We start from the raw sequence: 27,880 nt of genomic DNA, 5'->3' as shown, positions 1-27,880 counted from the left end.
AGACCTCAGCAGAGCCATGAGCGTCCGGGCCTTGTTAGCAGTGGGGGTTCCCCTGGGGGCCGCCATCTGGGCGGGGTGCCATCGCTCGACGCTGCTGCTGGGCGCCCTCGCCTTTCTGCTCTTGGTGGATTTCCTCCGAAGGCGGCGCCCCAACAACTACCCGCCGGGACCCTGGGGCTGGCCGTTCTTTGGTAACTTATTTGACATGGACTTTGAGCAGTCGCACCTGTCGCTGCAGAAGGTAGGGGATGGTCAAGTTCCCGATCCTGTCCCGGACCCACGGGGGCAGCGTGGGGGTGGCTCGGAATCCCTGGTGTCTAACGTTAAAATCGCCTGATTAGACAGCCCAGTGGCTTTTTGGAAGAAAGATGTACCAGTTTGCTTCCTTCAAGAGCATAGACGAAGCCTTAGAAAACCCACAGGGGCATGCACACTCTGTCCTAGAGGGCCCCAGGGAGGCCTCGGAGTCATGCTAGAGCGTTTGTTTAGGGTGAACCAAGTTCCCTGATTTGATTTGATTTCCTGTTTTCCTCACCATTCTACTGGTATGATTCTCCCGGTTCTTTACCAAATGCGTGAAATGTCATTCAATCTTCATGAGGAACAACTCAATTCATTCATTCATTCATTCTCTCTCTCTCTCTCTCTCTCTCTCTCTCTCTCTCTCTCTCTCTCTCTCTCTCTCACACACACACACACCTGACAAGTCGATCCCAAGTGACAATAACCCATAGAACTGCCCCTGTGAGTTTCTGAAGCTGTGAATCTTCACCTTTTAAAAGGAATCTCACCCTTCTTCCTGGGGAGGGGCTGACTTGGGGTTAAGTAGCCTAACAGGTAACCCGTTAGGCCACCAGGGGCCCTCCATGTGCAGCAGTGTACCATTAAAAGTTTGCAAGGTGGCAGAGTGGCTAATGGGCTAGCTCCTCACTGCCCAAGCACCTGGCCCCACAGGAAAAAGACTGGGCTTTGTACGCCCTTACAGAGGCACAGCTTCTGAAGCTCCCACGGTGACTCTACCCTCTTCAATAGGGTTGCTGGGGCAGTGTTGACTTCAGGGCAGCCAGTTTGGTTTGCTTTTGGAGGCATGGTGGGCACCTGAACTCTTTTAACTGTGTGGTATCATGTTAAATATTGCAATATTCTGCTTATAATGATTGTCTGGCTACTTTTAATATGATTACTCTTGAAAACTGCCCAACTTTCCTTCTGGGTGGCTGTGTGTCCTGTATGTTCCAGGATGATGATACGAATAATCCGTGCTACTTTCAAGATGGGGCGGCGCTATCACCGCAGCAACCAAGCCCCTCTTCTTTAGCCTTTCCCCCTGAGAATCCACTCTTAAAAAGTAATCATCTACAAATATTGCCTTGTTTAAACAAATATTTTCCCTCCTAGACTTCAAACTCTTGACCAAGGCCTGAAGGTCCCTCCTTGATTCATCCTGACTCCACCTCTAGAGTGTCATGTCTCACCAGGGCGCACCCACGCTGGCCTCTTTGAGCTTCCTCCTGTTCCCTGAAACACACAAAACCACTGAGAATGCTCAGCTGGCATGTCCTCTGCATAGTTAGTTACCTGGCTGAGAGACACAATAAAGGTGGTTATAACGATTAAATTAAGACAGTTAATGACCAACCCAAATATGATCCACAGCCGGTGCAGGACAAGTATCAGTCCTCCTTTTTCTGCAAAGCCGGGAGTCCTGCAAACACATCTGTATTATTCAAATACACACCCACAGTCAGCAAGTCGATTCCAACTCACACCGACCCTATAAGACCAAGTAGAACTGCCCCTGTAGAGTTCAGAGACCTCAATTCTTTACAGAGACAGGCAGCCTCATCTTTCAACCTTAGAGCAACGGATGGATTAGAACCTCTGACCTCGCACTAAGCAGATTAATGCATAACCCACTTTGCCATCAGGACGCCTTATATTATCCAAATGCATATGCACAGTATTTGCTCACCCCCAAGGAGCAAACACTCAGTTGCTATCACTGGATTAGTACCATTGTGTTAAAAGTGCATTGTTTCATTTCTAAGGGGTTGAAAGCAACCTGGTTCTCTTTTTGTTAATAATTTCTTGTGATTCTATCCCAAGATATGCTCTATATTGGTAAATATCTTATGTTTACTGGAAAAGAATATATATTCTTTGTTGTTGAATGGAGTGTTTTGTTCATGTCAATTAAATTCTGCTGTGTGATAAACTGAAAACAAACTCAGTGTCATCTAGTTATGTGATTCATAATCACCTTATAGGACAGCATAGAAGAGGCCCTGGGGGCTTTGAAGTTGCAACTCTTCCTGGGAGCAGACATTCTTATCTTTGTCCTGTGGGCTCAAGTGGCTGGTAGGTTGGATCCACGAACTGGTGGAATCAAACTGCCGACCTGTGGTTAACAATCTAATTTGTAACCCACTCAGACAACAGGGCTGTACCTTATGAACTGATTCTGTTAATTTCTGAAACAAGTGTGTTGAAATGTTGAACCTATTTATAGGGATTTTCTTCTCCATTTAGTTGTCAATTTTTCATTCAGTTATTTGACATCTCTTGTTTAAGAAATATTCTTTTCAGATTGTTATATCTTGGTCATTTTAAGACATGACAAAAATAATAATTTATAAATTATCAAGGGTTCATGAGGGAGTAAGGGTGAGGGAGGAGGTAAAATGAGTTGATACCAAGGGCTCAAGTAGAAAGCAAATGTTTTGAAAATGATGATGGCAACATATGTACAAATGTGCTTGACACAATGTATGGATGGCTGGATTGTGGTAAGAGCCCCCAACAAAATGATGTTTTTAAAACTAGCAAGAAAAAAATATTGTTATATCATCTTGCTGAACTGACTCTTAGAACATTATATAATGTGCCCTTTGTACCTGGAGCATATGCTGGAACTGAACATTCCTTTATCTTATATTGACGGAACCATTCCTGATCCAACCACTTCACCTTCTTGTGATGAGAATTTGCATGGTATCTGTTTTCTAATCCTTTTGCTTTTAACCTCCTTATCATTATAATGAAATAAGTTTCTATTGGAGGGCATATAGATAAATTATCTTTGGGTTTACACTGTGTCAATTATCTTTTAGCATCATATTAATATGTAGCATAATATAAATATGGTATGACATAAATTTCCCATTCTATGTTTCTTTTATTATTTGTTTTCTTATGTCACTTCTTACCCTATCCTATACTGTGACTGTAAGTTAGAATTGACTCAATAGCAGTAAGAAGTGAGCAAAGGCATCCCTTGTTTTTAAAATAATTTCACTGTAAATTCACATAATTCAATTGATAATGGTTGTGTTTAACAATTGGCTTACAACAATATTTCTGATGGTGTGCTACTGGTCTCTCTTGAGTCCGGATAAGCAGCATACCAGTGGCCTCAAGCCCCTGGAGACCTTGGATGGGGTCATGGTGTCCACTTACTCAGTGCCAAAGAGACAGGCAGGTCTGCTGGTTATTACTTCATGTCATTTGGAACCTTTGGGAAGATGTAGGGGAAGGAATCTTAGGACAGAATGCCCTTGAGAAACTGCTATTCTATTCATTTCAATTCAGCTACACCTAGTCTTCCTTCTCTCTCAAGGATGGCCTTCTACTACAAGAATGGCCAGAACTTGAGAGAATTGCTCAAAAGACCAGAATGGGATCAGAGAAAGGGGCAAGATCCCCATTGCCTAAGGAGGGGCAGAGGCCCTGGAGACAGACTGGCAGGAGCTGTGACTGGTACACAGGTGGTCCCTGCCTCTGAGGTCTCTGGCTTCACTGCAGCTCAAGAAAAACAGACATGGTAGAGAGGGGCAGAAGCCTTTATTGGTAGAACCAGCATGGTACCAATGGTGGACTCAGCCAGACACTCCCTTGGTTTCTGCCTTCCTGAGTGGGAAGTTACCCCCTACCTCTGGAAGCGGGGAGTGTCCTGGGCAGGATTAGCAGGCAGAGGTGCAGGGTTGGGATCTGTAAGTGACTCAGGGTAATGGAGACAATGTGGGGTGGTGAGGCTGCCCAGTGTCTATAGACAAGCAGAGGCTTTCCTTGCCCCTGGGCCCATCCTTGCCAAGAAGGGGTTGGGGACAGGGATGGCTGGGGGAGTGTTCCTCAGGCCTCCTACCGGGCAGTTCTTGCTGTCAGCATCTCCAGGATGTTCTCTGTCTCCTTGATCCTCCACTCAAGTCCTTTAATTTCCCCCCCTACAATTTCCTGTTTCTCTAGCAGCTGGTTGCTAATTGCCTGCTTGGACTAAGAATGAACATTCTGCTTACACCTTCTCACACATGTTAGTCTCATTGACCAAAGTCGTAATCTCTGTGTCTTTAAGATGTGCCTGCTTTTTCAATCTGCTAAACTGTTCAGTGTGTATGTCTGCTGCGTGTCAGAAACTCTGGCTTGAAGCTCTGTAAAGACATTTTTCAACCCATGGCTTAGTGTACACGCACTGAGAGAAGCTTTTTGAGCATATTTCTTTCTATATTCTCATTCATAGCAACCCTGTGGGACAGAAGAGAACTTTCCAATTGGGTTTACCATGTACATCTGTACAAGAGCAGAAAGCCTCAACTCTCTTCCAAGGAGAAGCTTATGGGTTTAAACTGCTAACCTTTCACTTAGAAGCCCAATGCTTAACCCGCTATGCCAACAAGGCTACTTTCTTAGTCATTTACTGGTGCTATATCCAAATGTGCACACGTGGTTTGTTTTAACCCAGGGAAAATTGTCCTCTCACAGTGTAGGTAGCTAAACGTGGGCTTGCAGTCACCACATAGGTCGCAGCCTAGGGAAATGCCCCCTTAGCTAGGATCAGGGCTATGACCTAAGTGAGTGTGTCGCATTGTGTCCTAGTCCCTTTACAAGTGATAGGCTAATCATATTAAATCATATCCTGGGAGATGAGTGTATCATTGCACAACTGCCAAATTGTCTCACCGTACAATTGCCTAGCTATTCATTATAATGACCCAGTCAAGCTGTCACATGTTTGGGAAGACAAGATCCAATTCAGGATAGACATTATTTAAATGTTTACTTTTCTCAACCGTGATTTTGAAAACTCAAGAGGATAGACTATTAGATTTACCTTTGTCTTTAACTTTCTGCTCTTTCTTCATTTGTAATATTTCCAGTTTCCTGCCACTATAATACCCATTATCTTAGAAGAAATTGTTGAGATGTATTATTAAAAATAAATCTTCTGGCTACAAATTATTTCAGTTTGCCTTCATCTCACCATATATTAATGTCACCCTCATTTCTAGAATTAGCTTCCACTGAATACAGAGTTTTACGTTGACAGCTGTGTATTCCAACTCTGAGAAATGCTGTGTTACTTCCTTTGGACCTCCATGGCTTCTGATGAGAGATTTGTTCTCATTGAAATCGTTGTTCTGCAAAGGCAGTGAGTTGCTTCTCTCTGGCTGCTTTCAAGAATTTTATTTTGTCTTTAGTTTAGAAGTTTCATTATGATGTGCCTTGCTTGATGTGCTAGCTTTTGCTTTTATCTGTTTGTTTTGGAATTAGACTGTTTTGTTCACTTAGTTCCTTGAGTGTGCAGGTTTATATCTTTAGACAAATATGGGGGGTTTTCAGCAATTGCATCTTCAGATATCTTCTCTCCTGCATTCTTTATCAATAGTTCGTGGACCTTTGGACTTTTAATATTAATGATAATGAGAGAGTGTATTATGAAATATGCCGTGTAAACTCTTTCTTATGCAATGAATTATCAGGTCATAGGATCACTATCAATAGGAAATTGCCCCTCATAGACTGGGACAATAAGCTGGGCTAGGCTTTTAAAACATGACACTATGTTGAACTGTTGTAATTGCTAGGGGCCAATGAGATCGGCATGACTCCGAAAAACAGTATGGAGAACAGAATGAAGCACCGTCCAGTCCTGCGCCAGCCTCACAGTTGGTATACTTGAGCCATTGTTATAGTCATTGTGTCAATCCACCTTGTCAACGGTCTTGCTCGCTTTCCTTCCACTTCACTAAGCACGATGCCCTTCTCCAGGGACTGTTCTCTCTTCACAACATGCCAGAGTGCGGTGAGAGGCAAAGACTCTTCAACTTTCCTTCTTTGTTTTCCCTTTTCTTTTTTTTTGGGGGGGGGGGCGTCAACTTTCCTTCTAAGGATCAATCTAAATGTCTTCATCCAAGACAGATCTCTTTGTTCTCTTGGCAATGTTTCATTAGCACCGTAACTTAAATGCATCAATCCGCTTCAGTCGTTCTTATTCCATATCAAAGTTGCACATGCATATGAGGCTATTCGAAGTACCAGGGCTGGGGTCAGGAGCACATGAGTCCTAAAAGGATGGCCCTGGCTCTTCAACATTTGAAAGAGCTTTTGTGGAACAGATTTATAGGTTTGCATTCAAGCGTGTCTCTTCTGCTTTCATGAGCACTGATTATGGATCCAAACAAGATCACCTCAATCTCTCCTCAATTTAGGATGATGTGATCTATCGTCCTCTTGTGAGGGTTTTTGTTTCCTTTACAAGTTGAAGGCAGCAGTCTTTGATCTTCATCAGCAAGTGCTTCAAGCCCTCCTCACCTTGGGCAAGCAAGGCTGTGTCCTCTGCATATCACAGGTTGTTAATAAACCTTGCTCCCAAACTGATGCTGCATGCTTCCACAGGAGGCTTAGCTTCTCGGCTCATTAGCTGAGCAGAGAGGTAGAGCACTGAAACACTAAGCTCGCTGCCATCAAGTCCATGCTGACTCATAATGAACCCGTAGGACAGGGTAGAATTGCCCCTGTGGTTACCAAGACTGCAACTCTTTACGGGAGTAGAAAGACCCTATTGTCTCCTACACAGATTTAATAAATCTGGTTTAAAAAATACAACCTTGAAGCGTTCATTTAATCAGATCACAGCTCAGATGCAATTGGATGGAATTTTCATCGGAGGTGTGGCATATTCATATATAAATTGACATGGGGGGAAAGTTAGCCTTCCTCTTGCTTACTTGAATCCAAATCTGCCTTACCAACTTCCAGTTCTTTGGACTTGAGCCAAATCTCATTCTATTGCTTGCTAACCCCGGAAGTTCCCAGCAGCCTGCTGTACTGCTGTCAACCTTGGATTCATTGACTGAAGTTCATTACTGAACTTGAATTCATCTACTGCTGCCTCCACCAGAGAGTAGCCTCCTTGACTCTGGCTTCACCCTCCTTCTTCCTGGTTTCTCATTCATGAAGTCCAGAAAGCTGCAAGAATCCAGAGAACCTCACACTTAGCCTCTTATCCAGAGGAGTGAGGAGACTGGGCCTATTTGCTTCTCTAACTGTATGAGCCACTCAGATATAAATGTCTTGCTTTATATACACATATAAGGATCATGGATTTTGCTTCTCTGGAGAACCCAACCTAACAAATTTAGTAATTACTGAAAGAGCAACAACAAAGAAATGACAAGAAAATTGACAGAAGAAAATGAATAAAATCACGTGGAACAGCAGCAACAACAAACACCACAGCAGCACAAAATCGCACAGCAAAATGACAATGTTACACCTCGTAGCATGGATGAGCCTGGAGGACATTATGCTAAAAGAAAGCAACCAATCACTGAAGGACACATATTGTATGAAGCCATGCTTAAAAAAAATAAAAACATTGTAAACGGTGGCTAGTTGTGAGGTGAGGACGTAAAGGACGTCACTGGCTAGATGGTGGACACAGGTTAAATTGAGTGAACCAAACTGAACTAAGCTCTCTGCCATCTAGTCGGTACTGACTCGCAGCAACCCCCTGTGGGGTCCCCAGCCTGTAACTGATTATGGGAGTAGAAAGCCCAGTCTTTGTCCCGCCAAACTGCTGATGGTTTCAAACTGCCGACTGCGTGGATTGCAGCCCAGCGTGTGACCACTAAGCCACCAGGCATCCTGCCTTGGGTGAAAGGGAACGCGATGTGCTATAAGAGGGAACCTGGCAAAAAATTGATGGAGACAGAGGAAGAGGCAGAGAGGAATGCGCACGGCAAGAATGAAGGCAACAGAGTTAACTAGTGTTCCCCACAGTCCTACAGTCGAGGTGAGCCTGGATGAAGGCATGCGGGCATACCCACAATTTTATATAGGTTTGACAGAGGGTTTAAAAAATCCTTTCATTGGTGCCTCTCACAGCTCATTTGTAGATATGTTGCCATCATTCTTTTCAAAACATTTTGTTTTACTTGGTAACAGTTCCTCACTTTCACACCCCCCCGCCTTCCCCCTCCCTCCCACCTTCCTGAACACGACAAATTATAAATTATTATTTTCATATCTTACACCATCCGCAGTCTCCCTTCACAGTGTTTCTGTTGTTCATCACCCTGTGTGGGGTGGGGGTGGGGTTATACATCCATCATTGAGATTGGTTACCCCTTTCTTCCCCTACCTTCCCCCTACCCTCCTAGTATCGCTACTCCCCTTATCTGTCCTGGATTCCATGTGTTGATAGTTCTTATCTGTACCAATGTACACGCTCTAGTCTAGCTGGATCAGTAAGGTAGAATTGGGGTCACGATAGTGGGGGTTGGGGAGGTAAGCATTAAAGAACTAGAGGAATGGTGTATGTTTTGTTGGTGCTACATTGCACCCTGGGTGGCTTATCCCTTCCTTGTGACCCTTCTGTGAGGGGATGTCTAATTGTCTATAGATGGGCTTTGGGCCTCCACTCTGACCCCAACCTCGTTCTCATTGATATGATTGTTTGTTTGGGGTCTTCTGATGCATGGTACATGATCCTGTCAACACCTCATGATCACACAGGACGGTGTGCTTTGTCCATGTGGGCTCTTTTACTTCCCATCTAGATGGCTGCTTGTTTATCTTCAAGTCTTTAAGACCCCAACACTATATATTTTAATAGCCAGGCACCATCAGCTTTCTTCAGGACATTTGCTTATGCACCCATTTTGTCTTCAGCAATTGTGTAGGGAAGGTGAGCATCACAGAATGCCAGGTTATTAGAACAAAGTGTTCTTGCATTGAGGAAGTACTTGAGTAGAGGTTCAATGTCCATCTACTACCTTAATACTTAATATATTTACATATGTACATGCATGTATTTATACCTCTAAAAATGTCCTTTGCCTCCTAGCGCTTTCCTCTATTTCCTTTTACTTTCCTCTTATCTCACTATCATGTTCAACCTTCATCCAGCTTTCAGTAATTTTTGTCGGCTGCATTGCACTTGATCAAACTCCACCAGGCATTCTGTGCCCTCCTATGCCATTGATTTTAGATTACTTGTTGTTCACTTGTCCCTGCGTTTTTGGCTCCTCTCTTCCTTTCCCCCACCCTTCCCTTTCCCATGTCCCCCGTAACAATCATTCCCATTATTTTCTTCTCAGGATTGTTTATCCTGCCTCTCTTATATAGATAGACATGAAAAAAAATCTTGATCTGTCTGTTGACCTTTATGAATATTTTCTGAATGAGTCTGATGAGGTGGCAAACCTCAAAGTCTGTTTTGGGGATTCCTCAGGGATGTCATTGTGTTCTGTTGAACTCCTTTGTTTTCTCGCCCCAGTGTTGGGGGTCAGATTGGCCACAATTCTCGCACGGTGTCTCCAGGGTTGCACCCCACTAGCACTATAGCCAGTGAGCGGACACCATGCCTCATGGTGGAGCTGGTCCTGTGGTCCTCTCTGTGCAATGGCTGCTTCTAGCAGGATTATGGTCCTTGGGGCTTGGTGGGCCAGGATGCGGTCCACTCTTACTCTCTCTCTCTCTTAGTTTGCTCCTTCCCTCTTAGTTTGCTCCTGTGTGCTCTGAGCAGAGCAGCCCCTCTCCCCGAGCTGTATCTTCAGAGCTGTCCTCTGTAGCTCATTCTTCTGGGGGAGGGGGTCCACAAAGCTGGGATTGGGGCCAGCCCCACAGAGACAGAGGATTTTTTTTTCACCATGTAAAGTTTTCATTTTAATGCTGGTTGAATCTTCAGACATTATTGTATGCCTGTCATCTTCTTTAATCCCAACCCCTTTCCCCCCTTTCAAACCATTTAATTATCAAACCAATTAATCCAGACATCATGTCATTCCATAGTTCAATCATGTAGTGCCTACAATTGCTACCACATTCAGTTGCAAAACGTTTTTTGCTTCTTGTTGTACTCCTTCATATCAGTTCCCTATTACCCACCCACCTCTCCTACCATTACCCACCCCCCACACACAAAGTACCTTCTTTCTAGTTATGTCTCTATAGATTCACCCACCCTGGATTTACATACCAATAAACATAGTAATATATATAATAGTCAAGAAAGCTACCAACAATGATAAAGTCCAACAGAAATAAACCACTATATGTATATTAAAAAAACAAAATGGCAAATATTAGAAACCAGATCAAGCATAGAGTGTATTAAAAGGGAGATCAGATGACAAGACTTTCACTCTTCAAGTCAGATTGGTCATTTTAGCCAATTATAATCATCCCTACAACAGTACCTGATCACCAGGTTAGTCCCATCCCGCAATTACAGTTAGAGGGAACTCACTAGAATCTCATTCCCTGTGAAGATCCTGCAAGTCTATGTCGGGCTTCTTCTCCTGTCCTCCATAGCTTTCTGCTCACCATGGCGACAGGTTATCTTTACATAGGTATTTACTTTACCTTTGCAGCAAACATCTCCAAGAATGTGGTGGATCACATGGGGCAATGGTAGGTTCAGGTTAAGGTTAGGGTGTTGTTGTTTGGATTTTATGTCAACTTGGCCGGTCTAGGGTTCTCTGTGGTTTGACAGTTGAGGCCTAGTAATTCCCCGTGATGTGACCTAGCGTAATGTAATCATTTCATAATGGCATCTGCTGTGTGCATCTCAGGATTTGAAAGAAGATCACGGTGCGGTGCAATCTGCCTACTCTTGTCACAGTCCTAAGGCAATTGAAAGGAGGTTTACTAGGGGTGGTGGTGTCGATCTACTACCTACAGAGATAGTTGCTATGGAAATTGTGCTTGCTTGTTGGCTGGGTCTGGATTCTGTATCGGTTTCATCAACCTCTGATTCTTTGGACTTGAGCCAAGAGGCAGCCATATTATCTGTCTATTCCTGGAATCAGCAGCAGCCTGCCTTCTGAACTGGCAAACTTGGATTCACTTGCCTCTCTCAGACCTGCCTGTTGAAGTGGATTAAGCTACTTTTCCAATGTGGTGTTCCTGCCAATCCTGACTTCATCAGCTGGGCCCAGAGGCAACTGAAATAAATGGAGTCCTTCTGTTCCATACCATGACTGCAAATTGAAACACGCTGGCAGATAAGAAGCCGAGGGGTGTTTATTTGCTCAGAGTCATCTCTGACATAGACATATTTAGAAAATCTTTGATAAATAACCATTCACTGTCATTCATTGCACATCCGCACACCTCTAGCTGCCTCTGTGTGCATACGCACGAGTGTACCTAAAGTCTTCCAATCACTCGCACTCTCTACTCTTTCAATATCAGTAAACTAGGTCTTGGAGCATGCAAGCTTCATTTCATTGTGCTTCAATCTTAACACTAGGATCCTGGTGGCATCTGCTCCTACATTAAATATCATGCAAGAATGGCATCCTTCCATCATTCCTTTGGACTAACTTCCGCTAACAAGCTTCATTCATCTCTAAAACATTGTTAGTAGGGGAAGTAACAAGATTCAATCCCAAATTGGTCTTCCTCTAAGGACCTACATTCTACTATGAAATATAGAAACACACAGAATCAAATAGAATTTTGAGGTCATTTGCCTTCTCTGCCATCAGGGGAGTTCTGGTTCATGGTGACCCTCTGTATAACTGAGTGAAATGCTGTCCAGTCCTGTGCCTGTCTCAGAATGATTTTCTTTGAGCCAACTATTGCAACTGCGGTGTCAAACCTCTTTTACACTGGCCCTATACTCAAGCAAGCATGGTCTTCTTGCCTCTCCTGATCACATGTCAAAGCAAGCTAGATGAAGTAGCATGCAAGTCAGAAACTTAAAGGGGCAGAAAACTACCCTATTGAGTTACTATGAGTCAGCATCGACTCAGTGGGAGTATATTTGCATTTTTGTTTTGTATCTTGGTTGGGTTTGCGTGTGTGTCTGTGTGTTGTGTTATAAAATTCTTGGGTAATTTCCTCCACCACTAATTAACTTTGTCACTTTGCCCCAACTGCTTCATCATTCCTTTTCTGAAAGATGAGATGAATCATTCCCACTGTAGTTTGGCCAAGATTAAGTGAGGCCAAAGTTGAAAGGAGGTGGTGAATAAGGCAAGCAGTGATGGGACTCGTTGACCCAAGTGCCTTCCTCTCACACATCCCTGTGCACCAATCCCCTCTATTGGGGTGAATGGGGGCACAAAGCGCCCATTCAGTCCTCAGCCACTTGTTCAGTGGCTCAACACCAGGCCCCAGAAAACAAAGTTCCTTTCTTCTTGCTGTGCTAAATCTTCCTCACAGAACATTTGAGAGAGGACCAGAAGCCCCTGCCTTTAGAGTTGGAGAAATGAGGCTCAAAAGAAGTGAAACAAGTTCCCCAGCAGTTGCTCTTTTTGTTGTGGAAATGGATAATTTTTATGAACAAGTCATTGCTTTTGCAAAATCTGTCATGCTATCTCCAGCTTCATATCTATCACCAAATCCATATTTTCCAACTACATATATTTTGGTCTCAAGAGATTGGTCTTTGAGATCACTGATGTGTATATTCATGGTTTCAATTCTTCACTTTTTTTCCTTCAAAACGTTATCCAGTCCTGATATCTCAGTGCTTGCCTTTTCCTCAAGAGCAGTCCGGGTGCAGTATAGCACCAATGAAACATACAACTTTCCTCTAGTTCTTTAATGCTTCCTCTCCTGCCCCCCACTATCATGATCCCAATTCTACCTTACAAACCAGCTAGATCAGAGGATGTGCACTGGTACAGATAAAAGCTGGAAACTCGGGGAATCCAGGACAGATAAATCACTCAGGACCAATAATGAGAATAGTGATGCCAGGAGGGTAAGGGAAAAGTGTGGGGAGAAAGGGGGAGCCAATCACAATGATCCACATCTAACCCCCTCCCTGGGGGATGGTCAACAGAAAAGTGGGTAAAGGGAGACATCGGTCAATGTAAGGCATGAAAGATTTTTTTATGGATTATCAAGGGTTCGTGAGGGAGGAATGGTGGGGGGAAAAATGAGGAGTTGATACTAAGGGCTCCAGTAGAAAGAAAATGTTTTGAAAATGATGATGGCAACAAATGTACAAATGTGCTTGACACGATGGATGGATGGATGTACGGATTGTGATAAGTGTTGTATGAGCCCCCAATAAAATTATTATTTTTAAGGAACCATTTCCTCTTGTTTTTGCATGCACACAGAGATGACTATGGATCCAAGATGCAGTGTTACTCTCTCACTGTTTGGGAGTGACCAGAACTGCCCACAGCCCTGTGGTAGAGCCTGAAGTCAAGGCGGGCGTGGTCACTGAGCAATACCTGGTCCTGGGCAGGAGTGATGGCAGGAACAGTTGAGTATTGCCCTGGGAAGATGCTGAGCTCAAGGTCAGGGAGTGCAGGCTAATGATCGATAGAATTGAGACACATGGGGAGAGAACAGACTATCCTAGCCCAGCTGCATTTAATGACTATATGTCTGAGCAGGGCACAGTCTCTTTAGATTACTCCCTTCTGGACGGCAGCCAATAGCCAGGCAGGTGATGCAACTCTGAACCTCGGTCTGCAGAGAGATGGAGGTAAACTCTCCTGTGCCAATTCCCTCGTATACAATATCACCTGATTTTGCACTCCCCTAGGATCAGGGTGTCCTCATTGCACGCCAGCAGGGGGGTGAGAATTAGTCTCCAGCTGATTTGGATCTCTATCTGCCCTGCATGTAGCGGGTGGGCTATGGCTCTTTCAACCCTCGGGGGCTGGAACCTGTGAGTTTTTTCATCCAAGTTTAATTTTTTTTATCCCTCCCCAGGTTACACAGGACCCCTCAAAAGTATGTTGGAGGGAAAGTGTTTTCCCTCCTTGGTGTGAGTCAAGGTGTCCACTCACCTTTCCGCCTTCTGAAACCCAGAGGGCTAGCAGGGCCATGGTTACATGGACATCCTGTTTAGGCTGCCCAGAATCTGTAGTCTGGTTATGGTTTGGGGGGACATTGGAGTGGGGTGGAGTAGGGGCACAGTTCTTTGCTCTTGTTCCTCCCTCAGATATACCTGGTTGTCAATGGTAGAAGTTTCCGTGTTTCTGGGGAGGTTTAAAACTCAAGTTCTTTAGTATTTTCTGCTTTCTAAAGTTGTCTTTGAAGGGGAATATACAACTTGCAGTTATATGGCCATGTTGGATCTTGTCCAGCACTTGATTTTTTAGCTTCTACATCTATGGCAATTGATTGTGGATTACAATGAAAACCTTGACACCTTCGAACTTTTCTGTCTTGATCATGAAGCATATTTGTACGATTGTGAGGACTTTGGGTTTCTTTATATTGAGATGTAATCAACATTGGTCTTTGATCTTCAGAAGTCAGCCTTTATCTTTCCATTGTCTAGTAAAAGTCAAAGACTGTATCTTCTATTTAATAGATATTCTGATTTACTATGAATTTTTTGTTTTGTTTTGCTACACCAGCTTACAGCAACCACAACTCAGCCTCTTCTCGGCGTCTGAGTGCTCAGCTCTGACTCTCCTTTCCGTGGAATCTAGGACAGTTGTTTATGTATTCACAGTCACATCAATGGGGCCTCGTTCTAGGAACACACAGTGGCTAGTCACTCAATTCATACTTTTTGGCTGTATCACTGAATGTTTCTGAAAGAGATCCCAGCTCCTGTAGGGAGTGCATTTTGAGCCTCCCGCAGAGGAGGAGGAGAAAAGGCGACAGAGAGAAACTCCTATCAGACCACAAGTCGGCATTTTGACAGAAGTGGTTATAATGATCAGTTTTTTTCAGTGTGAAACTGAGCCACGGAGAGGCGGTGGCACACAGCACAATTAGTCTTTCTGTTCTGCTGGAGGCACATGGCTGAACTACACCCCCTCCCTGCAAACACACACACACACACACACACACACACACACACATCCTACTGTCACAAGCCCTTGCACCTACTCACTCACACCCATGCTTCCTGCATACATAGACGTGTGTATATTCAACTGTGCCTAACTATTTTTCAGTTTGTGAAGAACTATGGGAGCATTTTCTGTCTGGATTTTGGAGGTTTGCATGGTGTTTTTGTAACTGGATTGCCCTTAATCAAAGAAGTCCTTGCAGAAAAGACCCAAAGCATTGTGAATCGCCCTGTGACCCCGATCCGAGAGCGTATTTTTAAGACAAATGGTAAGTGTGTGGTTTAATGGAAGATTTGTCTGTTTGATGTTACTATCGGCTGTTAAACGTGTCCTCGTGATTGAAATTCGTCAACATTCCCATAGACCAGGCTCATTATAAATTCCTGCAGTTAAAGGAGGCTGCCTGGCCATTTTCTCGATGTCAGCCCTCTGCTCTGTGGAGATGGGACAACAAAGGAGAAGAGAAGTTGCTATCAGAAAAGTCTGGAGTGTGTAGTGTCTCAGGGTCATTGAAAGGTCGTGTTAAGAAAAGTATGTCTAATGCTCAAAGATCAAGCTCAAGCGGCCTGTCCTGACAGCAGGCAGAGGCTCCTCCACTGCATGCAGGAGGGAAGAGGCGCCAACACCAGATGTGAAGAAGGGGTTGTGGAGCGCTCTGGAGGCGGAGAAATGGAAAGGAGTGTATTTTTCATTACCTGAGATGCAAAACACATGACAACCTATTGAAAACACTGAGTTTTGAATGCCACCTTTACTTATATCCTTTTCCCCTGCATCCTTCAAAACTTAATTTATACAGAAGTTTTCCAATAGAACTTTCTTACCACCTCAAGACCATGGCTTTTGGCCTGAGTGAATTCTTAGTATTTACCAAACTACACCCTCTTAAATACACTCATGTGACTAGTAAGGAAAGACTTCCGAGTGGCATAAACCGGAAAGTGGGCTCCTGCTCAGCTGCTTCCTAACTCTGCTGCCGAATGGTGTATCCTCTGTGTCTCTGCTTTCTCATTAGTGAAATGGGGATGATATTTATTCCTACTCCATAGATTTTATGCTTACTAAATTACAGGATATCTGAAAAACAGTAAGATGCCTGAGATGGCAAGAATTCCGCAAATGCTAAGCCATTGTATTCAATGCTTTGGGATTCTTTCTCTGAGCTGTGTTTCATGTGCTCAGTGCCCCCTCTTGTTCCTCCATTCCACACCCCTGTATCATTGGCCAGATATTAACCTTATAGAAACAGAATGCGCAATACTGACTGTCTTTGTCCCAGGGTTGATCATGTCCAGTGGCCAGGTATGGAAGGAGCAAAGGAGGTTTGCCCTGACCACACTGAGGAACTTCGGTTTAGGGAAGAAGAACTTAGAAGAACGCATTCAGGAGGAGGCTCGCTGCCTTTGCGAGGCAATAGAAGAGGAGAAAGGTGAGTCTTTCATAGGAGAGGTGTAAGATTTTATGGCTCTTTCACTGGTTGAACCTCTACTTATTAAGTACCCAGGTTAATCCTTTGGGGCAAACCTTGTGCTGGGCACTAAAGCTGTCATGATGGACTACGCATCGTGGATCTTGCCCTAGTGGAATTTATTACAAGAAGACAGGCATTACAGACATTCCTGAATTTAAATCTTGGCCATAGATTTGCCTCCATAAGCTTTGCTTGAGTGCATGTTATGTAGCATATCCTGTGTAGGGCACAGTGGGCCAGTGCCTCTATGTCCTATGTCCTATAGAGTGCCCTTTCCTTATGGTGCACAGTGAGTTACGAGTTGGGCTGCTAACCACATGGGCAGCAATAGGAAACCACCATGGGAGAAAGACAAAGCTGTTTGCTCAGTGTTAGGCAGGGTTGACTAGAGAAACAAATCCAGAGACACTCATATATGTATAAGAAAGAGCTTTATTTCAAAGAGCAATTCTATATTGAGAGAACATCCCAGCCTAGTCCAGATCAAATCCATAAGTCCGAATTAGCCCACATGCCCAGTTCTAGTCCATAAATTCCTCATCAGACTCACATAGCACATGCAACAATGACAAGTGCAAGAAGATCACAGGCCGGCGGGTGAAAAGTCTTGTGGAACCAGTGGCAGTGGTAGCATCTCAGTGTTGGTGCATGTATCCACGTGGCTCCTCCAGCTCTCTGAGTGTCTCAAAGGCAAGAAAGTGAAGCAGAGAGAGAGTGGGTGGCCCTCCTCCAGAGAGAAAAAGAGAGGAAGTTCCCAGAATCCTCATGAAAAGGCCACACCCCCAAGGACACATCATCAGACTGTGACCTAATTGACAGGCTGGACTCCATCCCATTAACTCTTATTTATCAAGTTGACATGAAATTATGTAACTACCACACTGAAACTCACAGGTGCCTTTCCTCTGTCCCTAGGATCACTATGGTAAGAACTGGCTTGATGGCCGTGAGAGTGCCTTAGAATGAACTGTCTTCCTTCCTCTGCTTGCAGGACAGCCCTTTGACCCGCACTTCAAGATCAACAACGCAGTGTCTAATGTCATTTGCTCCGTTACCTTTGGGGAGCGCTTTGAGTACCATGATGTTCAGTTTCAGGAGCTGCTGAGGCTGCTGGATGAAACCATGTGTCTGGAGGCAGGAAAGTGGTGTCAGGTAAGCAGTGCACTTCCCACACGTGGTTTAAGGATACCAGTGCTGGTCCCAGATACAGTGTTGGTTCCTTTATTTATTTGTTTTCCCTAAACTATCTTCTTAATTAGCTTCAATTAAAAAATCCATGTGAAAACCACCTGTTGACATTGTTGTTTTTGAGATTACATTTTTATACAAATGAGTATTTCTGACACTGACAACTGGTACAGAATTTCACACAGTATCTGTTGTTTCAAAGAGAACAACAATATTGTCATTGCCTTTGTGGGCCTCATCTCCATGCCTCTTGTCAATCCCATCTTTTCTTTAGAGGTTCTCTTGTGTATCTGGCTTGTGGTTCACCAGACTGTTCCTGATTTATTTGTCTTTAAATGTTGATTAGCAGTCCATTATCTGAATATGGCACTGTTTGCGGCTGTATTTGCCATTAGTAAGCCTTTGGGTTGGTTCTAGTCCGTGCATTCTATGAATATGTTACCATGAACATTCTTGAACAAGTGTTATTTGTGCACATAGCCACTCGTAAAACTTTCTAAGTGGCTGTGTGGCTGGTCTACTCTCTCCCAACACTTGCTATCAGCAGTTTTTCAATTTCTTAGAGCATTCCCTTTTGGGATTCAAACCTCTTGCACTTCTTTGTTGGGTCATAGACTCTACTTTGTGTCCCTCTAGGCTTGTGAGTGTGTCAAAAATTCTGCTCAGTTTCATGTTTTTTTCAGCAGGTTATGGATTTGAAAGACTGGCAAGAAGAAATTGAGATCAAATGTTTAGACGTTCAGAACTTCCCTCTTCCCCTAAACTTTATTTCTGAAATTCCTCACCACCTTTTGGAATGTGTGTGTGTGTGTGTGTGTGTGTGTGTGAGAGAGAGAGAGAGAGAGAGAGAGAGAGAGAGACGTGTGTGTGTGTGTGTGTGTGTGTGTGTATGTGAATCTCATCTTGGTGTTCACAATGTGAGGATCAGCTAAATTATCTGATCTGCTATTACTAAAATCAAAATGAGAAGATTGTTTGTTCTTCTAAAATGTGGAACATATGTTGTCTCAATGATTTCTGTGTTTTTCCCATTAGTTGTACAATATGTGGCCAGCGATAGTGAAATTCCTGCCAGGATCTCACCAAACACTTTTCAAAGACTGGAAGAAATTGAAGTCGTTCGTTGCTCAGATGATTGAAAAACACAAGGAAGATTGGGATCCTGAGAAGCCTAGAGATTTCATTGATGCTTACCTGAACGAAATGGCAAAGGTGAGGAAAGCAACGCTGGCTTCTTTGAAAAGCAAATGGAAATAGATTCATTTCCTATATTTTTCTGTAACCAATTATCTGCTGTGATAAATTACTATCAGTTTAGTGACACTCTGAAAACCTGATGTCTAAAATTGGTTTCCCTGGACAGAAGTTCAAATATCAGCGTGCTGGTCCTTCTGGAGGCTCTGCAGAAATGTGCTTCCTGGTCCTTTGTAGGATTTAGAGGCAACCTGCGTTCCTTGACTGAGTTCCCTTCCTCCTTCTTCAAAGCCAGCTGCCTAGCCTCTTCTCTGCAAGGCCAGTTTCTTTCTGACCCTGCATATTCTCTTTGACCATAACACCCACCCCCCTTATTAACAGCCTTCATGATAACATTAAGTCCATTTGGATAATACAGTATGATATCCTCATCTGAACTTCTGCACCCAAACGATTGATATCAAGACAATTCCAGTTCATAGCAATCTTAGGTTGTTATTTTGTTAGGTGCCATCAATTCCATCCCAACCCATCGTGATCCTGTGCCTAACAGAATCTGTCTTCCAAGGCAGATTGCCTTGTTTCTTTGGGCAGTCCAAGGTACTTTCAATATTCTCATCCAGCACCACATTTCAAATGCGACCATTCTTCTTTGGTCTTCCTTATTCAATGTCCAACTTTCATGGCTTGGATCAGATGCACTTTAGTCCTCAAAGTAACACCCTAGCTTTTCAAGATTCTAAAAGCCTCGTGCAGCAGATTTACCTAATGCAGTATATTTTTTAATCTCTTGACTGCTGCTTCCATGAGCATTGATAGTGGATTCCAGCAAGGCAAAATCTTCCACATCTTTGACCTTTTCCACATTTATCATCATGTTGCTTATTGTCCAGTTGTGAAGATTTGGGTCTTCTTGACATTGATTCATAATCCATACTGAAAGCAATCCTTGATATATGTCAGCAAGTGCTTCAAGTCCTCTTCTGTCATCTGCATATCAGAGGATGTTAGTAAGCCTTCCTTTGAGCCTTCATACAATCCAGCTCCTCGATGATTTGCTCAGCATAACGAGAACAGCGCCAGGATCCAATCCTGCTGCTCATCTTTCCTGATTTTAGACCATGCCGTTGTGGGACTAGAGCAAAGGAATACCCCATGGTTTAAATCAAGAAAGCCGTGCTACAGCGCTGTAGAATTGCTCCATTGGGTTTTCAAGGCTGTAATATTTCATGGCATTTTGGAAAAGCTGAGCGCCACTTTTTCCTTCCTTAACTACAATCGGGTTTGACCCATCAACCTCTTCTTTCGGCAGTCGAGCGGCCTCCACCACTGTGCCACTGAATGTCCTCCCCTTTTCTGTATACGGCAACACAGTAACAAGCTCTAGGCCTAAGGACATGGGCATCTTTGAAAGTTCCTATTCAGGATACTATAGGGGCACTATTACAGACTGAAGGACCCTCTTGCTGGCACATTGGGTTAAGCATCAGATTACAATTCTGCCAGCTGCTTCCATGGGAAAAGATAAAACTATCTGCTTCCACCAAAATTTACAGTCTCTGAGACCCTGGGAAGTTTTACTCTGAACCAGAATAGACCCAATGGCAGTGGGTTTATTACAGAGTACACAGTGGGTTTATTACAGAGTACAGTAGGAGCCTATACTCTAGATTGATGATATGATTAAAATTAAGATGGATGTTTAATGTCATTTGGCTAGAGACTCTGGAAATACCGAATCTGCCCCCACCCCAAGCCCTCTACCCATACATGAAGATGTACAGAGAAGGGGAAATAGACATTGATCATGAAAGTTCTGTTTTAGTAATGGGTGAATCTGGGCCCTGTTTCCTGGGGATGCCTAGTGTCATTGTGGTAAGTGCTGAGCTCCTAATTGAAAGGTAATTTAGGTCCACCGGTCCCTCCACATGAGAACAGAGCAGGAGTCTGCTTCTGCAAGGATTATAACCCTGGTGGAGAGGTCGCTCTATCGAACAGGAGAGTTGGGAGTCAGAACCAACCTGGTGTCAGTAAGGTGCCCCATGGCCTGCTCGTATCTCCAGTTCCTATGACAGCGTAAGGAAGCAGGTTTGGACATCAGCCTTTCTTCTCAGCGCCTGGTGGAACTTTTTCTTCTACCCATGACCTACGTCCATATCATCAATCAATATTATGAGGAAGAAGCTGGATGAAAGGCATATTAGAATATATAGCCCTTAACAGGGTGACCCCTTCCCTTTATGTACATCATTCAATCAGTGTCTTGATTTGTAATTTTTCACATGAATGTTTCTTATTTTGGAGTAGGCAGATGGGTGGAGTTTCCCCATCTTGTCCTTCATTTAACCTTTTTAGCATAACATTGTCAGAAGCTTGTTTACTAAGCAAAGGTAGAGGCTATAGTTGCTATATGGCTTTCAGGCCTGGGACCTTAAGAGAAATGTGAGGGATCCGAGGAAGGTGCTAGCATCAGGATCAATGAGTGATGGAAGAAGGAGGCTGGCCTGGAAAGGAAAAGGAGCCTGGGGGAGACAGGAGAATTACTGTATCAAGGGGAATTGGATTTCTTTTTTCTGACAATGGCAAAATATTTGCTGATTATTTGCTGTGTGCCCATTATAATTCAGGCAGGTCTTCCTGGATAGAGACACAGAGAGATTACGTCAATTGGCCTAAATCATGCCGCTCTCATGGATGCTGTCTCAACTCAAATCTGTCTTTTCCCCAGGTCCTTCTTTCCCACTGTATGAATAATACCTGCTCTTTAAATGATACCTGTAAGGAAATTATTGTTTTGATCTTCATCTGCTTAAGTACTGGAAGTCCTAGGTAGTTTCTAGGACTTGGGACATGATGATATCAATGATCTTGCTATATCCCTGGGTCTACCGAAGAAACCAAAGGGAAGGTCCTTCCTCTTAGAAATTTGCTTTCCAAAGTCCTTCCCTAGGATGATGCTTCCTGTGTTTTGTGGTAGCCACGAGTTCTCTGAAAAACATCAATAAACCCATTTTCATTTTAGTATACAGACAATACCACTTCAAGCTTCCATGAAGAAAACCTCATCTGCAACACACTGGACCTCTTCTTTGCTGGGACAGAGACAACTTCCACGACGCTGCGCTGGGGTCTCCTTTACATGGCCATCCACCCGGAAATCCAAGGTGAGCAGGTGGTTGGATGTGCCTAGACCAGGAGAGTGCACGTCTTCTGGAGCGCACTGCCTCACAGTGGGGCCTCCATAGTTCACGAGCCACAGCGGTGAACTCAGTCATATCCACGAACATAAGAGGATACAGGGCACATGGCTTTTTCCTCTATTATTCATAACATCTTCATACAAACTCAATGACAGCTGAAAGCACTATAATATTAGCCAAATGGACTCAGGTTATTTTATTTATTTATTTTATGTATGGAGTTGAAAAAAAAACAGTTGAATATGCCATTGAAGGATTGTTGTTGTTAGGCACCATCACTAGGTTCTGACTCGTAACTCCCAAGTGCCCAACAGAACGAAACATTGCCAGGTCCTGTGCCATCCTCGCGATTGTTATGTTCCTTGTTGCAGTCACTGTGTCAGCCCATGTGGCTGAAGGGTGAAGAACCATTTGGTTTGTAACCTTGTAACTAACTGAAACACAATAGGTGAGACCTTGAAGGTCACCCGGCATCTTTGGAAGAATATACGGGAGTGTGAAGGATAATGGGACCTTCTCTCGTTATCCAGAGAAAGTACAAGCTGAGATCGACCACGTCATTGGCCAGTCACAGCTTCCCACCACAGCCAACCGAGACCACATGCCTTACACCAATGCTGTCATCCACGAGGTGCTCAGAATGGGCAACATTGTCCCCCTCAACGTGCCCAGGGAAGTGTCGTCTGACACCACGCTGGCTGGGTACCACCTGCCAAAGGTAACCAAGACTCTCAGCTTTGGTTCTTCGTGGTTCTTGGTTCTTCTGAGGTAGTATGAATCTGAACTTGAAAAGGGACATGTATTCATGTCCCCATTTTTATTATAATCAGTAAAATGAAGATAAAGAGATATTCTACCAGGCTTATTACAAAGGCCTCAAAACGTTCATGGTGAACTGGAGTTAATAGGTAATAGAGTTGTTCCATGAAGTTTTTTACAACCCCTCATATAGAAGGTACGTAATATATATGTACGGACCCTGTTAAAAACCACATGCCTGGGATTTTCATTCGAACTTTCTAGCAAGAAAGGAAGGAGAGGACTGGGCTGGCAAACATCTGTCAGCATGTTGATATTTGCAGGAACAGAAATGGGTATGGGGGTACCCACTCTGTTCTTCTCCCTTGTGTTCGAAATTTTCATAATAAAAATATTTTTAAATAGCCACCAATATTTCAAATGGTTGACCCAACCTTTCCATGGGCCCCTGTAAAAGAATCTTAATGCTGTTCCTTCAATCTGCCTTTGTTTATGAAGACACTCTGCTTCATAAGCCGTCACAATCATCCCAGTTCTCCTTGTCAGTGATGGCCCTGGGTGGTTCTGGCCTATTGGACAGGCGGGGAGCTTTCATTTAGTATTTGTGGGAAAGGTTTCCATTCTGCTCAAATACGAAGAGAAGCCTTCCCTTCTTTTGATAATTCTGGTTGTATCTGCATGTGACAACAAGACCCTCTGAAGTCACTTTGTGACCTTGAGAGTCAGACAGAGATAAGGCTGAATTGCTATGGGTTACACAGAAGAAAGATCAAAGAAACCCTGCTTCTTAAAGATGATGCTGAGCCACTAAACTAACCACCTGAGGCTGCCTCATGTCAGAAACAGTGAACTTCAAAACCAATCCTCCAAAGAGTTGAGTCGGTTTCCTGTCACAGCTGCAGCTATTCTACCGGATTCACAATAACCCTTCAACGAATGTGGAAAAGAATAAATGAAAATGCCAAAGCAGGGTGTGCATCCTTAGACACAATTCAGAGTCACTCAAGTCTTAGTAAAGTCTGTATTGTAATTCCAAGCAAGAATTCGAACTTACATTGTACAAGGGGGAGGGATCATAAAGTTTGTAGGAGAATGTATACTGAGGGGAATAGAACTATGTACTCATATCTGTATGTTAAGAATTGAGGTTGAAGATGGACATTGGGCCTCTACTCAAGTACTCCCTCAACACAAAAACACCTTGTTCTAACAATCTGGCATTCTGTGATGCTCACCTTCCTGACATGATTGCTGAAGACAAAGAGGGTGCATAAGCAAATGTGGTGATGAAAGCTGATGGTCCCCAGCTATCGAAAGATATAGCGTCTGGGGTCTTAAAGGTTCGGAGATAAACGGTTTGAGACTGTAAATCTTTATTGAAGTAGACTGACACATATTTCTCCATCGGAGTAGCTGGTGGGTTTGAACTGCTGACCTGTAGTTAGCAGCTTTACACTTACCCCACAGTGCAACAAGTACACCATGGACAGACAGGTAGTGGCTATACAGAAGGGGCATTGGCTGGGAATTAAACTCAGGCCTCTTCCTTGAAAGGTGAACATTCTGCCACTGAGCCTTGAGATGTGTTTAGGAGACTAGTATAGGAGTAGACGCAACGTGGTGGCCTGAGTGAGAGTGGCAGCAGTCAACAGAGGACCAAGAAGACAGAGTAAAGAGCAATTGCAGAAGAGCAGTCTGCCATTCTTGCTGATGGATTGGATGCAGGCACAAGGAGAGGGAGGCATGGATGAAGGACGGCTCCTGGGTCTGTTGCATTTGTAACTGGCCAAAGAGGTGTTGTTCCTGGGACTGTATGTTGTTTTATTGTTAATGGAGGCAGTGTCATTCACCGGGCATTGGAGAGGGAAACGTGGGAGAGGCAAGCGTGATATATATTACATATAAATAAATTATTTATATATATAAATATAATATAAATATAAATTTATATTATAAATAAATATAAATTTATATTATTATTTATAATATAAATATAAAGTTATATTTATATATACATTATATATAAATAAATTTTTGTGTAGGTGTGCAACGTGGGTCTAACTTTGAGCTTTTGCTGTCTCTCTAGGGGACGTTGGTCCTGACCAATCTGACTGCGCTGCACACTGACCCTGCCAAGTGGGCCACCCCCGACACATTCAATCCAGAACATTTTCTGGAGAATGGACAGTTTAGGAAAAGGGATGACTTTCTTCCCTTTTCAATTGGTGAGTTGTTTCAATCAGTGTGTGAGGATCCATCCCTCTCTCAATTTTCTCCCACTGGTCTCTTACTTGAATTGGAAAATGTGCAGATGGCCTGCTGGAGAAGCGTCTCGGGCTGGACATGGCTTTAACTTGCTCTTTATCTCCTGAATCGCTGCTTGTCTCTGATGGAGATTTCAGACCAGCTTTGCTCTGGCTGCCCCACCACAACCACCCCCTAAGAGCCCTGGGGACTGAGAAACCTAGACTTTGCCTCTTGCTCTGGAAGAATGTTGAATGCCTGCCATCTTTATAGAATTTTAAAATGTGCCAAGCTCTTTTGAAGGGCTGTTCCCCAGTGCAGCGATGGAGTTGGTTTATAATGAGATAAGGAGGGGCCAAGAGAAGGGAGTGACTTACCATCAGGGGTATCGGGTCATGTATCAAACAAAATCAGGAGCTACTCTGAAAGCACATCCTGAAGTTCTTTAACCTCTTAAAAATTAATGACATTTTCATAATCTAGTGAAAATTTTTACATGGGACACATTTTGAAAGATATAAATGTGGTTGTAGTGAAAACTCTTTTATTTCCGTGCCAGCCAATTCTGGAAAGATTTTCGTTCATTTAACTCACTGGCCCTTGAACAACCAGCATTCTTAGCAGATTTGAGGCACTGAGTTAGATATGCACATGCGTTATTTCCAATACATTTATAATGCATTAGTTCCATAAATGCATAATGAGCTTCCAGCCCTGAAGAGATGACCGTGGATAATATAGAAGTAATAAATCACCCTGCTGTCATACACCACACATCCCAGTGTAACATCCTAAACCCCAACTCACTGCCATCGAGTCAAAGAGAGCTCACTGTGACCCTATAGGACAAGGTAAAATTATCCCAGTGAGTTCTTCCAACAATGAATCTCTTTACAGAAATTGAAGACTAAACAAAACAAACAAACTCACTTTCATTGCAATCATGGAGACCCTATAGGACACGGCAGAACCGCCCCTGTCTGCTTCAGATCTGATGGCCGTCTGCAGGAACGGAGAGCCGTGTCTTTCTCCGGAGGTGGTCCAGAACTGCTGACATTACAGTTACTAGCCTAGCTCAGAACCACTACAACATCAGGATCTCAGAGGAGTCTCTGAAGATGCAAATTATTATCCCCACTTTCCAGATAAAGAAATTGAGGCATGTAAGGGTTCAGTATAGCAACTAAAGTCATAAAACTCATACCACGGCCAGGACTTGATGCCAACCAGATCATCAACACCAAAGATCACCCCCTTTTCAGCACTATCCCCTAACAGTAACATTCCACACCGAACCCATCTCATAGACTGCATGATAGTTTGTTTATCCTTAGCTTAAAATAAAATATGCCCTGATTTTTTTGAAACAGCATGATTTTGTTGGTGTTAAAGCAAAAGCAGAGAGAACAGTAAGAATGGGAATCGGAACCCAAATTTGTGTGATTTCAAGATCACGCTTTCCCTGTGGGCTTCATTGCTTCAACAATATCCTGACTAATTCTAAGTATGTCCTCTTTGTCACTTTTCATCTGGTTCTCGCTCACCTTTGCTCAAAAAGAGCAAGTCTCTTCCTATAATGGAAACGGATATTTAAGAATATCTTGCAGTCTTCCTGGAAGCTGTAGATTCAAATTTTGTGTTATAGCACAAAGTCCCAGCTGCTCAGTTATTTTAATTACTTTTTTCTTTGGTGAGGCCCGACCATATTAGTGAGCACCCCGTTAACAGAAGGAAAGTGTGGTATAGGAGACTGTATTGACAAATGTATTACATATGTGGCATAAAACCACACACACACACACACACACACACACAAGATCCTCCAACAGTTCTGGAAGCTAGAATTCTGAAACCCAGGTATAAGCAAGTTTATTTTCTTCTAAGGCTCTTGTATGAACTGTCTGAGTTTATCCCATAGTTCTACCATGATTTCTGGTACTTTACTGCAAGTCATGACATTTCTGTATCTGTCTCGCATGCTATTTTCCCCTTGTGAGTCTGTCTCATAAGAACCCCAGTAACACTGGATTTAGGGCTAACTTCATTCCTGTATGACCTTATTTTAACCACGTCTGCAACAATCCTCCTTTACAAAGAGGTCACCCTCTGAGGTTCTGAGAAGGGCTTAGATTTGGGGACACTATCTACCAAGTACAAAGGCCGTGGAACCCCAGCTCTGTTGTTTACTTGCTCATACCTTTGGAGAGATTCCTTTCAAGAATTGACCGTTTAAACACAGAAGATTTTAGTGCTTGCTTGCTGCTCGAGTTTGTACTTGCTGTACGTTAATTTTTTAAAGACTTTCTAGATCAACCCAGCCCGTGCTGTTAGACAGCCCGCACCGCCACTCCTGTGCCTGCCCTGCCTGACCCTGGAAGGCATTATTGAGTTTAGGATCTGGAACCACTTTCTCTGCCTCAGCTTACCCTGGAGGTTGTTCAACTAAACGATCCACTGTAAATGCAGTCCCGGGACACAGTCCTCCCTCTGATCAGGTTTGGCAGCATGTGGGGAGAGGATTTGAATCCTCCCTGCCGGGCACCTTCTCTACCAGGAAAGGTAGTCTAAGCTTCTGTTTTTGCCTTGCAGGAAAGCGGGCTTGCCTTGGAGAACAGTTGGCCAGATCTGAGCTGTTTATTTTCTTCACTTCCTTTTTACAAAAGTTTACTTTCAAGGCCCCGGCCAATGAGAAGCTGAGTACGAAGTTCAGAATGGGCATCACTCTCAGCCCTGTCAGCTACCGTCTCTGTGCTGTTCCTCCAGGGTGA

At 43.6% G+C, this 27,880-nt stretch overlaps 1 protein-coding gene across 1 annotated transcript; it reads left to right on the top strand.

Moving 5' to 3' along the window:
- The first annotated feature begins 16 nt into the window (after positions 1–16).
- Positions 17–27,880, top strand: LOC142429301 (cytochrome P450 2J2-like). The gene is made up of 9 exons (XM_075534404.1): positions 17–241; positions 15,162–15,324; positions 16,336–16,485; positions 17,519–17,679; positions 18,751–18,927; positions 21,932–22,073; positions 22,640–22,827; positions 24,955–25,093; positions 27,702–27,880. Exons 1-9 carry the CDS (start codon positions 17–19, stop codon positions 27,878–27,880), a joined length of 1,524 nt encoding a protein of 507 aa, XP_075390519.1.

The sequence above is a fragment of the Tenrec ecaudatus genome, chromosome 1 (assembly GCF_050624435.1).
Source record: "Tenrec ecaudatus isolate mTenEca1 chromosome 1, mTenEca1.hap1, whole genome shotgun sequence".
NCBI lineage: Eukaryota > Metazoa > Chordata > Mammalia > Afrosoricida > Tenrecidae > Tenrec > Tenrec ecaudatus.
Note: the sequence above shows the minus strand (reverse complement) of the source record. Positions and strands in the feature narration are given on the sequence as shown.

Excerpts from the sequence above, each read along its gene's own strand:
- LOC142429301 (XM_075534404.1), top strand. The coding sequence starts at position 17 with ATGAGCGTCCGGGCCTTGTTAGCAGTGGGGGTTCCCCTGGGGGCCGCC. Across the intron at positions 17,680-18,750 it reads AGGCAGGAAAGTGGTGTCAG|TTGTACAATATGTGGCCAGC; the intron begins GTAAGCAGTGCA and ends TTTTCCCATTAG. Across the intron at positions 18,928-21,931 it reads ACCTGAACGAAATGGCAAAG|TATACAGACAATACCACTTC; the intron begins GTGAGGAAAGCA and ends TTTTCATTTTAG.